The sequence below is a fragment of the Agelaius tricolor genome, unplaced genomic scaffold (assembly GCF_023055355.1).
Source record: "Agelaius tricolor isolate 1412-34295 unplaced genomic scaffold, bAgeTri1.0.p SCAF_5, whole genome shotgun sequence".
In the NCBI taxonomy this organism is placed as follows: Eukaryota; Metazoa; Chordata; class Aves; order Passeriformes; family Icteridae; genus Agelaius; species Agelaius tricolor.
Window position 1 is genome coordinate 17,851,163 of NW_027269265.1, and position 16,501 is coordinate 17,867,663.

The 16,501-nt window shown below is 37.2% G+C and overlaps 1 protein-coding gene across 4 annotated transcripts in view; it reads right to left on the bottom strand.

The window, feature by feature from the left end:
• Window positions 1-592: 592 nt before the first annotated feature.
• Window positions 593-16,501, bottom strand: part of TTC8 (tetratricopeptide repeat domain 8) — a 40,985-nt gene continuing 25,076 nt past the window's right edge. For 3 of the 4 annotated variants that reach the window (XM_071426648.1, XM_071426649.1, XM_071426647.1), the window contains 8 exons: window positions 16,003-16,088; window positions 13,875-13,962; window positions 10,252-10,362; window positions 7,530-7,669; window positions 6,169-6,343; window positions 4,774-4,896; window positions 2,836-2,919; window positions 593-1,197 (listed from right to left, as the gene is read on the bottom strand). In XM_071426648.1, coding sequence (XP_071282749.1) covers window positions 1,081-1,197; window positions 2,836-2,919; window positions 4,774-4,896; window positions 6,169-6,343; window positions 7,530-7,669; window positions 10,252-10,362; window positions 13,875-13,962; window positions 16,003-16,088 — 924 coding nt within the window. In that variant the 3' untranslated portion in view covers window positions 593-1,080. The remainder of the gene's footprint in view (window positions 1,198-2,835; window positions 2,920-4,773; window positions 4,897-6,168; window positions 6,344-7,529; window positions 7,670-10,251; window positions 10,363-13,874; window positions 13,963-16,002; window positions 16,089-16,501) is intronic. The other variant, XM_071426651.1, reaches the window with a different exon arrangement.

Genomic DNA, 16,501 nt, shown 5'->3' on the forward strand with positions numbered 1-16,501 from the left:
GCTACAACCGATGAAGATGAGGATGGAGGAATAACAAATAATAAAAAAAAAAAAGACTCATAAGATTCATAAGCATGTTTAGGGTTGCCCCTTAAGCTAAAATATTCCCCTGAGATATCAGAGAAACATGAAAAGATTTCAAAGGTCTGTTTCAGGATGTGCCATTTCAGATGGCTTTAACATCTCACATTTTTTAAAGGTCTTCTAAAAAGGTCAGGTTTTGAATTCTTGCAAATTTATTCCTTTTTGCTAAAACACAAAGTATGACAGAAAGTCTTCATTTGTTGTTAGTAGTAGTAGTCCTGTAGTTAGATTGATCCAAATATTTACTTAGCAATAGTGCTTATGTGGTAGCACATGTAATCACCCCACCAATGCCTTGTTCTCAACTATTTAGTTCTTAATTCTGCAGGCTTCTAAATGCCCTTGTCCCTCACTGAGATCCAGAATAAACTCCCTCCTGGGTAGAGAGGAACACATGTGAACACATTTCTGTGATTTTGTACCAGTTCTGTGGAGTCTCTCAAAATGTTAAGACTATCAACCCAGATTTTCATGGCAATAAGAATGTAATTTAACTTACACACACAAATGAGACAAACCATACAAACTGCATTTATTTAACTCATACAGTACAAGGAATATAAGAATTTTTGCTTAACATATGTATTTAAAATTCTTTTTCAGTATTTTAATTTTAAAACCTAACATTCATTTAGAAAGTATACGATCAAAAGCCAACTTGAAAACCAGTTAGGAAGTATTTTTATTCTGCTTCTTCACAGATTGTCACACGGGAATGTTTAAAATAATTTTTTTTCTGCATAAAAGCCAGAAAAAAACCCCTTTTCTGTAATCTCTTGTGTACATAGCTGCAAAGTTTTCTAGCTGCATTTGAATAAGTGTTATCTTTTAAGATGATAAGAAATTGAAACTCAATCTTTTCTTGCTACTCAAAGTAACACAAGCTTTGCCACAGGAATGCATAAAGTATCGTTCATCTACTTTGAGCTGGTGCTCTCAAAATGTGCATGGGACATTTGCTCTGGCTAGCTTCTTACATAATAAAAAATTAGCTTATCAGAGCATAGCAAAGTGCTCCTTTAACTGTTTCATCAGCTGCTGTGTATCAACATGGCCTGGAAATGCTTCTTCAGACTTCTGAGCCGCTGTGTAACTTCTCTGAAGATCTCCAACCTGTAAAAACCACACAAACTGATTTAGGAAATCCAAGCACTGCAGTGTTTGTACTCTTTGCATTCTGTGCAGTACATTTCTGGTGCTCACAAATTTTAAGCACAGCTGGTCCAAAGAGCGAACAGTCAGAGTAAGGACATTTGGAGGCAGGATTATGTCACACTTACATCAAGGGATGAGAAAGACAGAAATGTCATTTTAATGGATGCTTCAAGACATCAGCTTAATGTCTTGAAGCATCCATATTCCATTTCAACCAACTTCTTGGAGAATGGACAAGGCACACACCATACCCAGTGCTTGAAGTATGGAGGAATAAAAAAATAGAAGTTTTGCTTTTAAACTCCACAGAAGTGCTATTGTATAAACAAACAAAACACAACCCATCAGGCCTCTGTAAAAAAACCACTGTGATTTCCTGCTTCCTCACAGAGATCCACAACAATGTTGGAGAACTAAAGGTGCTCCTCTGTTGCTTTTAGAAGAAATTGTTCCCTACTCAGAGAACTTAATTTTTTTCCTAAATAGGCATCATTTTTTGGAAGGTTTAAAAGGAAAGCATCTCAGAAAGTGGGTTCAGCAAAAAAGAACCCAAAGATTTGGGAACACTTCTAGTAAAACTGATTACTCCTGAATGGGAAAGGAGGAGCTATGGACAGCCAGGAGGCCTTTTTTGCTTGTGCATCACTCAACACAGATCTTCAGTGTGCCAAGAATTCTCTGAAGGAGAAAAAACCAAAGTCCTGCCCAGAGAAGTCATGTTCTGTAAACCATGGCCGTACACTGAATTTAAGGATTGCATTGCCCCACTGCACCAACACCTGGCTGATGTGGCTGGCTGTCTTCTTCTACAACCTGTGAAGAGTCCTTTGTGTAACAAGACATTTGCAGACTAGGATTTACTCCCCAAACAGTAAGTAAGAAATGCAATTATTCAACACCCTCTTGTGTTTCACAATGAAGGGGATACACTTACAAATTAATGGGTTATTCCCTTCTTAATGTGTGCACTTCAGCATCTGTAGGAGTGGAGCTGCCCACACAACACAGATTCATAACAGAATCATGAAGGTGTAGGCACAAGCAAAGAAGCAATTTTTTTCTTGTGAAGAAACAAGAAAAAAATTTCTACAAGTTTCTCTTATTAACAGGAATGCTGGACCCTGTTAATACAGTGTCTTAGACACTCTGCATGAAATAGATTATTAACACAAAAAAATCAGAGGTTGTAAAGCTGAATAACAGATTTTCCTTTTGAGATCAGTAAGATACTATCAGTAAAGGATATTCTTTCTATCATTACTAGTAAATCATATGATATTATTACACTTCACATTCTGAAAAAGCTCCTGACTGCAAAGACTGTAGATGGAATTGATCATCTTTCAGGCATTTGGACAATTATAAAGTTACTTCATAGCCAGTTGGCCTCATTTTTTCTCAAAAGCAAATATTGGAATGGCTACTTTGACACACTTCTAGGTATTAAAATGAAAATGTAATTTAGCATTTTCCTTCAGTTTATGTACTCTGTATTCTTTTGTCTTATCTATCTGGAAGTCTTAGTAATAACAATAAAAAAACAGCTGCCTCACCAAGGCTCAATTTTTAGATTACAAGAACAGGATAATGCATTACCTTCTCTGAGAGTATGGCAACATTGAAATGGGGCTCATACATGTGAGGTGCTAAAGATGAAGCAGTCTGCAGCAAAGCTCTTGCCTATAAAGAGAAATGAAAAAAATAATATAGTGACATCTGGGAGGGAGAGTAACAAGAATCTAATGCAATATTCATAATCCTTAAAAGAAATCATCCTATGTTTACTAAGTCATTACTAAGAAAGCCATTTTCAAAAAGGTTACATCAATAGTGTAGGCATAACAGAATCAAATAACATTGAAATGAATAAAGACTTTTAGTTGAGTCAGAAAAAAAATTATTGGGACATACTAAATTAAGCAATTCAATTTTAAACCCCGAGGACAATACATAACATAAATTAAATAAAACTCAAAGTATTTAAAGAACACCCCACTGTATTTATCTGTTGTCTCTGACAGCTCTGTCTTAACCATCCCTGAAACCATAAATTTTATCATATAAATGACAGCTTTCACACTCAAACATTAAAATAAAATTAGGGTTTTTTTCTCACTAGCAAAATAGAGGCATAAAAAGGTAAAACAAAGTATCAGAGTGTATAGCTTCATGCTGTAAATCCAATGCAGAATTAGGGTCCACTTGTGAAAGATTTTACTAAAAAAACATGCAGAGCTTAATGGGGAAAATTCCAAAATGTTTCAAAACAAAAGTAACTATAAACTGTGGCAAGACTGAGCTAGAAACTTATTAAAACTTCCTACATTTGAAAAATCTGAGTACATGTAACAGTATTTATGAAAGATCATTGTGAAATAAAATCCAAGATAAGCAAAATGTAATCCCCTTTTTATTCTTCTGTGCATATTTTTATTGCCAAATTTATCCCAGTTTTAATTATACAGTTTTAATTATATTACAGTTATAATTATATCCCAGTTTTAATTAATTATGTGATACAAGAAGAAAACTGAAAATTTTAAGCTAAAAACTAAAGTAGACAGAAAGCTATTCTAATGGAAAGGGTTTGCAGTTCTGGTTATGAGCAACCAGAACTTCCACAATCGAGGGTATGCTCCACTAGGGAATCAAATGTCTAAAAATTTACTGATTATGAAACTGAAACTAAACCCAAAGTTTATCTGTCACTGGAAACATCCAGTTCTAGGTTCATTTCAGTGTTTCCATGGTAATTGCTAGGTTATCTGAATAAAGTTAACTTCTGTCTAAGACAATCTGCTCTTAAAAAGGTATTTATAATTCATTTTAGCTCTAGGATGTATACATGAATCCATCAAATTAGCTCGTTCTCATGAGGTCTAAAACAAGCCCACAGTAGTTCTGTCCAAAACTGCCCAAACAACAAGTATTCATTTTCCCTGCATGTGTATAAAAATGGTTGCATTTATTCCACCATGCATGTCAATTATATATCTAAGCACAATATACTCAGTACACTCACACTAGGTAAGATGAACCACCAAGCTCATTGATGCAAAGGTGTTTATCAAGAACCTGTTGCTTTCTGACAAAATTCTAATGTGATCTCCTTGCTAAAAAAGCCCCAACTTTCAAGGTATAATCTCATTGCTTTTTTCTGCCACCCAACAAAAGTATGTTATCTACATTTATTAACTGAATATACAGTCAGTTGTCTTTTAAGTGAAGATTTCAAAGCACAGGGGTTTGCTTTGGGTATCAATTTAAAAAAACAAACAAACATCTCAACAACTGCAAAGTTATTGGAAACCTTGCTTGTCTTTGATGATTCATTTGGATATGCCAAAGAATAAGCAGTTTAATGGGAGATGGCATGACAATACACTGAAACATGTAAAATAGTCATCCACGGTTTCTGCCTCTAACAGTAAGTTAGACATTCATATGATGCCTCCACCCCAGAGAAATGACATGTTTGTTAAATACAAAATGCTTAAATGAAGCATTCTCCTTAGGCTGGGACTCAGCACTGACCTGTTCAGTGTGACCTTTTCTCATTTCCAGCACAGCCAAGTTGTTGTAAGCTTCTGCGTAGTCGTTATTGTTGACTAAGGTCAGCTTGAAACACTGGTAAGCCAGATTCAGGTCTCCTATGCCCTAAAAGAAAGACTGTGTTTTCATTTCTGAAAAGATTGGAAACTACATGCATCTGTTTTGGGTTTTGGAGTATCTTTTCACCCATAGTGGAATGCAAATTACAATAAAAACATGCTGATCAGAAATGTATGTGCTTTCTTCCCAGATCCTCTCATTTTTTCTTTATTCTTTCTCTAGACAGAATCATTTCTCTCCAGAAGAAACTTCCATGCTTCAAGTGATATTCACTTCATCTAATTTAACTTTTGGATTATTAAAGTGGCATCTAAAGACTATGCTATCTGCTACTGTCTATAGCAGGGTAAGAAAAACTGAGATGTCTCCAGAGGGGAAGTCATCTTGCTTCTCTGTCTCTACACATATTTAAGTTAAGGAAGATTCACTCCTCAGATGGAGCAGCTGACTAATGCTACTCTAGTTAAGACTGACACTGACACAGCATCAGGTTAAACATCAAAAGTGACATGCTGAAAAATACAAGCACATCAGCTCAAATTTCAATCTTTAAGGCAGTAAAAATTACAGTGTTTATCCTAGCTGCAGTACTTGTGCAGTACAAGACACAGTTGTGTGTCTGACTCAAATGATTATCAGCAATTGAAGACAACTCATGTTAGAAAACTCATGTCAAAAACTTCATTCAGCAAACTTATTCTGGGCATCTAGCTAAAGAGAAATCCAACACAACTTCTTGCAGAACATCTGCAAAAATGGGCAAGACTGTAAGAAAATTTGTGTAGAAATTTAACAAAGTTTATCACACAACTTATCACACAATATTTCTATAGCTGCCTTTAAGACAGAGGAAAATACCTTCTCAACTATGACCTACTTAGTGCTTTAATATTGGCTACTTGGTGCTGAATGTGTATCTTTATGACAAGAGAATCATTCTAATTCTCCATGTAAAAAAAAATAGCAGTTCCTAGAAAAATATCTTTAATTCCTTTTTTTTTTGTCAGATTAGCTTGTTTTGCAGCCAAGGCTTTCAAGGGCTGGTATATGTTGTAATTTTTTTAGAATGATGGGAAGGTTAAAGATAGTGGGGAGTGAGCATCTTTTAGCAGGAGAAAGCCACATTCTGTAAAGTACAGAGCTTTTTCTTTTGCTGCTTCTTTCCCACTGAAGTGCAAATAAACATTCCATCTGTACTAGACTTTATCGTGTACACTATCAGGTTTCATATTTCCAAGAAGGGAAATGACTCCTTCCTAGTTTTTACATTTATTATAAATTTTACTTATTCAGAAAGATGGTTAATATTTTTCATACCACAGCCACATGTCCCAAGTTGTACCACACATCTGCTGTCTCCTCCTCATTTTCAGCCAAAAACAGTGCCCTTTCAAATGAAGATAGTGTCATATCATATTGCTGGGCATAGAAGCAACAGAGGCCCAGATTGTTAAAGAGCTGGCAGTTATAAACACCCATCTGCAGGAGCCGTCTAGATTGAAAGAAAACATTTGTTTTATTTTTTTTTTATTAATTTCAAGTAGGAGTTCTATTCTAAAAGAAAAAATTCTCTCCTCCTTTCTCCCTATTCTGAGAGGGTATAAAAACCAAGTGTTACTCTTACACTTGCTAGTTTCTAGAAGGACAGTGCAAGGTACTTTTTATTAGAATAACAACTGTGCAAAAGTCTGTGTAAATTTCTGTCTTCTTGGCTGGGTCTCATGATCTGACTTTACTGTAAGATAGAGATGTAGCAGACTTTCTCTTTCTCCTTTCCAATCCCTTGACATCAATCAAGCTGTAGTTTATTGCAGTTACTTTATATAATTCTTAAGACTTCAATTTTTTGCTTGATTCCCATCCTTCAGTACTGCTCTAATTAGTAATAGTATATTTAGAGGTGAATGTATATTAATCTTACACATCAAGCATAAATCAGATTTTGATTCACATTGATATTGTTTAATGTGTCTTTTAAAATGGAGATGTATTATAAAATTCTATTTATTCATATTTATAGGAATAAACAGAAATGCTATGAGGGCCAGGGAAAAAGAGGGCTGCTGTCTGCAGCATGTCTGTGATTTTCTGAACCTAAAGCACAAAAGAGCTCAAGTCCAACAGAAATGTGATGATAGCGCTCTTGCTGACTTGATCTGCTCTTAGGGAGGGAATGTCAGGCTCCTTTGCACTCTGACTGTATTGGAATAAAAATCAAGCAGCAGTGTTAACACTATCTTTTCACTGCTTTCAGAAAAACACACAGGAAGCCCAGCCTTCATTCCAAGTCAGGAATTTTGTGGTCACAACACCTGGTCACTTCAGGTGGAGTAAAGGGCTCCTTGAGCTTTCTGTATGCAATTGAAGTTGAGGGTAAGATCCACTGTTCTCAAACTGCGAAAGAACTTTCCTTGTTTATTGGTTGAATGATAATCTATGTTGATACTTCTACATACTCCTCATATAATGATTACAAGTTTGTAGTGATGTACTTATCACTGTATAAAAAGATACAGAAATTGGAAACTGATTTTATGGTAATATTTGTCCAAATGCTCATTCATACTCTTGTGCCAATCTGCTGATTAATTTTTTCCCTGCATTAAAAAGATCAACCCTTTATATTACCTTCTCACATATTCTGTTCCCCCTCCCTCCCTCTCCCTAATTACAGATACCTGTAAAACCGCAGAGCTATCTCAGGTTGGTCTGAATAGAAATGGTTACTGCCAATGCATGCAATGGCTTCCACATGAGTATTGTCTTGTTTTAACACGTCCTTATAGTACTCTGCAGCTGAGGAGATATTGTTCATTTCCTATACAATTGGACAAAAATTCCAATTACTTCTACCGTTTATCACCTATTTTTAATGTGGAACTCATTAAAATGTTAATCTACAGGGTGCTTTATCTATGCCCTGTAGAGTACCCAACTGAGATTAATTATATATACTCTTAAAGTTCTCTGATTGTACCATTCAACACCACTGTCTGGCATCTTCACATGCAACACACGTATCCATGAGAGGAATGCATAATGATTTATTAGTAATATCTTTACCTGAAATTACCTCTATGCCACAGCTACAACAAGAAATTAATTTGGTTTTTATTTTTCAGAAAAAGAGACAGCCTGTTGTATTCAGTTTGGAAGTTGAAGGGGGACTACAGAGGTGGCTTCTGTGAGAAGCTTCCAGAGCTTCCTCCACATCCAACAGAGCCAATGTCAGCTGGTTCTGGAATGAACCCAGTGCTGGCCTCAAGGCTGAGCTCATCAGAGAAGGTAGTTACATCTCTGTGATAACATATAACATATTTAAAAAGGAAAAACAAGTTTCTGTACAGATATAACTGTGGCCAGGAAGAGAGGAGAAAACATGAGAGCAACAACTCTGCAGACACCAAGGTCAGTGCAGAAGGAGGGGCAGGAGGTGCTCCAGGCACCGGAGCTGAGATTCCCCTGCAGCCTGTGGTGAGGCAGCTGTGCCCCTGAATCCCGTGGAGGTCAACAGGGAAGCAGAGATGCACCTGCAGCCTGCAGAGAAGTTCCATGCAGGAGCAGATGACCCTGCTGTGGGCTGTGACCCTGTGGCAGCTCTGTGCTGGAACAGGCTCCTGGCAGGACCTGTGGCCCCAAGAGGAGAGGAGCCCACAGTGGATCAGGTTCACTGACAGGACTTGTGACCCCCCTTGTGACCTGGGGGACCCTGCTGGAGCAGCACCACATGCAATAGACATTTGCCCCTCCTGGCACAATGTCTTTTGGCACCCAGACCTGTGCAGTTTCCAGCATAGCAACACAGAACAGACTGACTTCCCCACACAAGGTCTTAACTATTTTCAGTGTTTTTTAAATCAAGTCATTAATTGCTCTGAACACAAACGAGAATATAATTACATACGAAAATCTATTATGTGCCTTTGAAAACAGGAATTGTGAATTCACCAAAACTTGTACTACCTAGGATATGACAGTTAAGAAAACTGTATTATATATAAATACATGCTTGGATGTGTGCTACTTGGAAGATGATTTAGGGTAAACTCACTGCTATAAATGACAGTGCACTGAGGGGTGCAAGGCCCTGAGAACCTATCCCCTACAAGAAAAAAAAAATTAGAAAATCAAACTTGCTTCTGTGTTTATATAGGAAAAATTTCTACCTGTGTGATGTAGATACAATGTGCTCCCAACAAAACTAAAGTAAAAGCCTTTATATAACCTCAGTAGTGTATTTAGCTACAAAAAAAAAAAAAAAAAGAAAAAAAAAATTTCTTGTGATTCAAGGAAACGGTGATAAAGCAGTCGCTTTAAAAATTACATAGTTTTTTTTAAAACCAAAAACTTTCTATAAGTCTTTGTACTCTCAGAAGTTAGTGACTGAGAAGAAAAGCTCTGATTAAGATGTCTGATACATATATCCACTTGTGAGGCTATACAATGAAAGCCACCCTATGCTGCAGTGCAAATCTTTGCTAATGAAGCTATAATCCTTCATTCAAGTGTCAGTGCAAAACTAGATCCTGTCAAATATATTCTGCTCTTTAATAATTCCTTAAAGGGTTATGCAATGTTATGTATGGTTCTGCAAAATAACATCTATATTAAAAACTATTCAACAATTCAGAAAGAAAAGCCTCCAAAAATTATGCAGCTGTTTTTTTCTTGCTGAAGGGCAAAAAGGATTTAATATGAAAATGGATTAAGGCTTAGGGGTTAGATGAGAATGATGAGAACAGGACAGAATGCCAAGCATGAATATAGACACAAAAAAAAATTCATTACTTTGTTTTTAACATTTGTTCTAGAATAGCACTTGACCAACTTTCAGTGCAAAAACAATACAAAATCGACCATTTGACATGAAAATACAGAATTTTAAAATACAAAATACATGGTTACCATGCTAAAGGGAAACTACTTTATAACTAATCCTACTTAATATAACATTTACTTCCTAACTAAGAAACATTCACATTCTAACTGCTCTCAGAGCGTTAAGAGACCAATGACAACACATAGTGCTAATAAAAACAACACAGACAAATAAATTATTTTGCTGTTTAATTTTGCTGGCTGGTGCAGTTTTAGTATGATGAAATACATATGAACTAGCAAGGACAACATCTGGACAATTTGACTTAATATGGACTTGCTTCTGCATGCCAAGGGCAAATGGGATCTCACTGGTATGATTAATTGCTGAAACAAATAAGCCTGCAGGGCTCCCCTGACATTACCTTGTTACCTTTGTGGAAAGTTACCTGTTTTGCATTAGTGACACTGAAAATCAGCACAGTGGGTTTTTGATAACCTTAGTTATCTTCAACTATTGCCTCTTTTCTTACTCAAGCAGCTACATTTGGCCCCTATAAGGATTGCATAGTGGGTGCATACCTCATAGATTCTGGCAATTCCACAAATAAGAGTCACTTCTCCAGGAAATCGCTCTAACCCTTGCTTGAAAAGGTTCAAAGCTGTTACAGGCTGATCCAAGCGCAAATACACCTAGGCAAATAAAAAGTGTATATAGATGTCAACTGTCTGACTTTTATACAGGTTCTGCTGTTTAACAAGGGAGATAAATAAAAGGGATGACACCTCCATTTATACAGGAAACCATTAGCTGAGATGATGAATAATACTGGGAAAATAATGGAGTGAATATTGAATAAATCTGTGTAATGAAGATAAAATACGCTACTTATGATAATTAAATTTACCTAGGATTGCATGATTAATTTGAATATTACTAATTTAAAATATCTTCTTATTTATTATCATATATAATATAGTTTGACACTGAGGTGAAGTCGTCACCTTGAATTAAAAAAAAAAAAAATCACCGTGTTTAATGTATTTTCAAAAACTAGGGTTTAGGCTTGAAAGAACTGGATCTTCAGGTTGATAATGCTGGCATATCAAAATGTTTTTCTTAGTTGAATAAGACTGCACTGCACAGAGCAGTGACACTTTCAAGTTTCCTTACTGCTCAACCAACCTCTCTGTCACAAACAATAAAGTCCTATGGAAAGAGGGCAGTTTTCCCTCCGTGAGTTTGGCTTCTGTGTTGATTATGAAAATGTGCAGTGTGGATAATAATTGTGTGAGAACTGGCCATTCAATATGTCCAGTGTTGATAGGACCCCCTCAGCAGCTGTTGGAGAGTACAGCTGTAAAGCCCTCCTGCTGTGGGGTATGGTAAACACAGCTACAGCAAAGGGAAAAACCCTGCACTCATGCTTTGGGAAACTAGATGGCTACAGTGATTTCCCTATCTCCCACTGAGTGGAAAATTATTTTGTTGAAGAAATAGTATATTAATCAGTGCTAATATTTCATACTAGTAAAGAAGAGAAAGAATCTGTGACTGCTGTCCTGATACAACCTTTTTGTGATGAAACATAAAACAAATGTCAGTGTTAGCTGAACACCTGAGAAACCTCCAATTTCTGCTTTTGCCCTTAAACTTCACAGACTTCTGACTGCCAACAATTACAACTGAACATTGTTTTTTTGCAATCCCATAGATATATACTGCTGTAGACACTTGCAAAGAATTCTTTCCTATGACCACTAAATGACATTCTTAATTATCAGAGAGCTGACAACTGTGAATGTCTTCCAAGAAAGGGACTGCCATTCCAAGTTGGTCATTGGCAAAACGTTAAAACACAGGCATTTTTTCACTCATTCTGCTAATGTCACTCACATTTCCTGTATTAAGTAGAAAACGAATGCCTTCTTGTGAAAATCTATAAAAGAGCAATGGTTTTGGAGGGCATGGTACTTAGTAGATTAGAACTGCATTAATTACATCATTAACCATGAATTATGCATCCCATTAAAAAAATGGAGAGTGTGAAACTCTGCCCCTTTTTTATATTTTTATCTTTGTTTATGAAGTATGTTTTCTGAGCATTAATGACTTAAATCTGCTCTATTGCTTTATCTAGAGGCTGACTCCAAAGATGCACTCACTTCAGATGCTAAAACCACACAGCCACAGTACTGTACTATGTAATTCCCATATCCAGTGTGATTTCACACTATCCAACATCTCTGTAGACAGTAGAGCTGCTCTCTAGATAAATGGCAAAAGAAATTAAAAAATAGGTGGGGCAATTTCCACCTACTCACAGTTGCTTTGGGGAGACCTGCTCTTTAAAAGTACTACAGCTAATTATGGTCTATATGCTAAAAGGAGAATTGCTCCATTCTCTTTTTGGTCTCTCTCTTATCTCTTGTAAAAATATCCCATTTCTAGCTCTTCTAGGTCATGAAATACTTTGTAATTTCACAGCATGTCCTGACTGCTTTAACGATTCTTACTTTTTTTTCCCTTCTTTTGGTCTTTTATATTTTTGTAAACTACATTTCAAGGGAGAGATCATTTTCAAGAAAATATTATTAAAAACCCAGATAGATGTTGCAATAATGAATATAAACAAAAATAACTAGTATCATAGTATCAGTATATTTCCATAGAACTTTATGCAATCTTATTATTTTTTAATGGCTGCTTAACTCAAGCCTGATTTTTTTAGTTCTGTTAAATTGAGCCATATCTCTGTGCCTTACTGTATTGCCTGTCCACTGACACTGAATTACGCTGTGCAATGTTTTATACTTGAGCAAGTTGGTCTATAGAGTGGGAGGTGGAAGTACAAATGCAGCTCCTGCCTGAGCTAGTACTGATGTAGAGGGATGCAAATCTCCTGTAATGAATCACTGTTTGTTAATCCAATTACTCTGCCATTTGAATAATTCTGTGCAGTTCATGGAGTGAGTCCAGAGAAGGGCCAGCAAGATGATTAGAGGGATGGAACACCTCTCCTAGGAGGAAAGGCTGAGAGAGTTCAGTCAGCCTGGAGAACAGAAGGATGTGGGGTCACCTAAGTGCAGCCTTCCAGCACTTGACAGGACCCTACAAGAAAGCTGAAGAGGGACTTTTTACAGGGACATGTAGTGACAGGACAAGGGGAATGGCTTTGACCTGAAAGATGGTATGGTTATATTAGACACTAAGAAGACATTCTTCACTATGAGGACAATGAGGCATTGGAACAGGTTGCCCAGAGAAGCTGTGGATGCCCCATCCCTGACAGTGTTCAAGGCTGGGCTGGATGGGGCTCTGAGCAACATGGTCTAGTGGAAGGCACCCCTGTCCATGGGGGAGGGAGGGGGGGATTGGAACTGGATGATCACTGGCATCCCTTCCAACCCAAACTATTTTGTGATCCTATGTATTTTGTAGAATAACTTGTGATAGAGACAGAAAAATTAATAAACTTCAATGAACTTCAAACACAGTACTGAAGACATGTCTCTAGATAGCAATGATGATTATTTAAATACAAAACATAAATTGCTCAGGAAATGTAAAGCACATATGAATATCTGAATCATCCACTAGCAGTGATGACTTTTGGACAGGCCTGTGACAATGAGCTTATGGGGAACTGATAAAGAGCAACTGGTTTCATCTCCTTCTAGGAAGAAAAATGCAGTTTTAGTTTCTCACAGGTCACCTTTTCTTGAATGTCTTAGAAAACATTTAAAATCAAATGTGTATCCTGGTAAAGAAGTAGTTCTGAGACTCAGCTGTACCACTTGTTCTTTTAAAGCTTTTAATGCCTTTATTTTGACAGAACATTCCCTGTTTCAAGGTCTCTGATTGCTTTCTTTAAGCTCACTTTGTTTTGATTTTGCGTGTGAAACTAGGATTTTGAGCTTTGCTCTTTATTTACAGATTTATTGCATTTGTTTCCTAGGAGACCATATATAGCCACATTGTTCTTCATACTGGAACTCAAATAATTTTTTTAGCTACATAATCCTCATTGGAATTTAGAACAAAGAATCCAGTAACATAGAACATTTTTTAAATCTTGTTTGTGAAATCTGGGAGCTCTAAAATAATCTTGTAAACTATCGACTTCCACTGCAATGGTTAGCATGTATTGCCTCAGGCATGGAGACCACACACTTTTAAACACAATGATGTATCTGTGACTTACTTTTGCCAAGTACAAGATGGTATCAACCATGTCCTGCTGTTTAAGGGCTGACTTAAATTGCTTTTCAGCTTCACGATATAATCCCAACCTAAAGAGACAACAAATACATATAGAAGGTACTTGTTTACTGTTTTTTTTTAAGATTTCTTATAAGCTTATTAAATAATGAAGCAGTTCAAACTAAACCAAACATAAACTACCTGAAAGCACACTTTATGACCACATATTTGTGTGCACGTTAACAAAAAACATGTCATTATTTAAAGATAACAAAACAACCATCCAAAACTATATAAAAGACAAATCCACGAATTTTGGCCCCCTCTTACTCATGCAGCCTTCTAGAATGGTGAATTATGATGTACTCATATTCACAGGAATTCCTCCTGCTCTTAAAACAGACAGTAGAAAATGAACATTTAATGTCTCAACTCTACCCAAACTGCTTCAGACCAGAATTTCCTCGCCCATGGCAAAGATCACACAGATAATCTCCACTGTGAATGAACACCACAGGAGTCTATTTCATCTCAAAGGCATTTGTTTTGCATAATTACAGTCAAATGTTTTTTACTAATCTATAAAAGCTACGTAACTACAAATTAAGAGGACCGTGCAATTTTAACAACAGAAAATGTTCTACTTTCTCATATATAAATTGCTTTTTGTTTCTGTCAGCCAAAGAGCACATGCTTGCAGAAGAAACACAAAACACAAACAGAACAAGCCAGCTAAAATGAAGAGGCACAGCCAATGGGGACATAAGGTAGTTTGGGATCCTGGAAGTCCATGTACCTGCTTGGGTGCATTAGTCTCTATAACACGATTCATAAAAATCCTGAAAGTAATCAATGACCTCTAAGCTTATGTATTGGGTTTGCATGAGAAGGTTTTGGTAGCTGGGGGATTCAGGAATAGCTTCTATGAGAAGCTGACATGTCTCTGATGTGCAACAGAGCCAATGCCAGAGGGTTCCAAGATGGAATCACAGCTGGCCAAGGCTGAGCCTATTCATGAGAGTAGTGGTGCCTCCATAATCAGCATAGGAATAATGTAACATGCAGGGAGAATACATTTAAGAAGGAGGAAAAAACAGTACAAGGGCAGGCAGAGAGTGGAGTAAGAATTTGTGGGAAGATCTACATACACCAAGGTCAGTGCAGAAGGAGCAGGAAGAGGTGCTCCAGAAGTTCCTCTGCAGCCCTTGGTGAAGACCATGGTGAGGCAGCTGTGCCCCTGCCCTGCAGCCCATGGAGGACTAAGAGGATGCAGAGATCCACCTGCAGCCTGTGAAGGAACCCATGCTGGAGCAGGTAGATGCCCAAAGAGGGCTGTGACCCGATGGGATGCCCGTGCTGGAACATACTCCTGGCAAGAACTGTGGCCCCGTGGAGAGATGAGTCCATACTGGAGAAGGGGCAGCAGGACTCGTGACCCTGGGGAGGACTCATGCTGGAGAAGGGAAGAGTGTGAGGAGTCCTTCCCCTGAGGGAAGCAGCAGAGACAAACTGACTGCAACCTCCATTTCCTGTCCCTCTGTGTTGCTGGGAAGGGAGGAGGTAGAGAAAACAGGGAATGGAGTTGAGCCCAGGAAGAAGGAAAGGGTGGGTAGTTGCTTTAAGAATTGTTAATATTTCTCATTATCCTATTCTGATTTGATGCTTGTGTATGGGGTGCCAGCCTTAAGCCTCATCATATTTTTAACTGGTACTTCTTGGGCAATACAATTCTGGCAGAAAGTGTCTAACATGAATATTTTATTCTGTATTATTTCATCAATCTCAAGCCCTCATTGACAGATTATTTCTCAAACTAATACTGCAACATTTATTTTATGTGATCTGTTTTAACAATAGCTCTTTGCATTTATTGACTGACTTTTCAAATAATTATTTTAAAATCCATTAACAAAGGCAAAACTGCAACTAATTCAGTTACTCACTATGGATGCCTTTATCTCAAGCAGTGGTCTCCTTGTGCATTAAAGGAGATTTAACTGTAAGTACAGCACTCTCCAACAAAACACTTTCTGAGCTATTTCTCACTGTTCAGCATTGCCCAACACACTCAGCAGTACAGGTTCTGCACTCACAATCACTCACCACAGAAGAAATGAACAATGGCTTACCTATAGTAGCACTTTCCAATTTGGACCTTCCACCACCAGTCCTTGAACTGTGCGTACTCAGTGGCAAGGGCTGCCAAATCTAGAGCCTTCCAAAATAAACCCATCATCTTAAAATTAATGTTTACACAAAGAAAACACAGTAAAGATGTTTGTAAAGAGAAAATGTTGAGCAAAAGTCCAGTTAACTTGAGGTGGAAGCACTGCTTTTTGTTTATTACTTTTACAGTTCAGTGCCTAAAATAGCTGAAAGCATTATTTGTCCCTATAAAAATAAGCAATCCAAACAGTTTCTTTGAAATCAGAGAAAACAGAAAATTAATTTGATCAGACTCCTGCAGTGCCACTTCAGAATACACTATTTGCTTAAGCACAAACACTTTTTCCAAGCTTCCCATCCTTTTTCAGTAAAAGTTGTTAAAACCAAGTAAAGTAAAGAAATAAAAGAAGAAATAAATGAGAAATTTTCATGTCATTGCTAATATCAGGTTGCCATCATTCA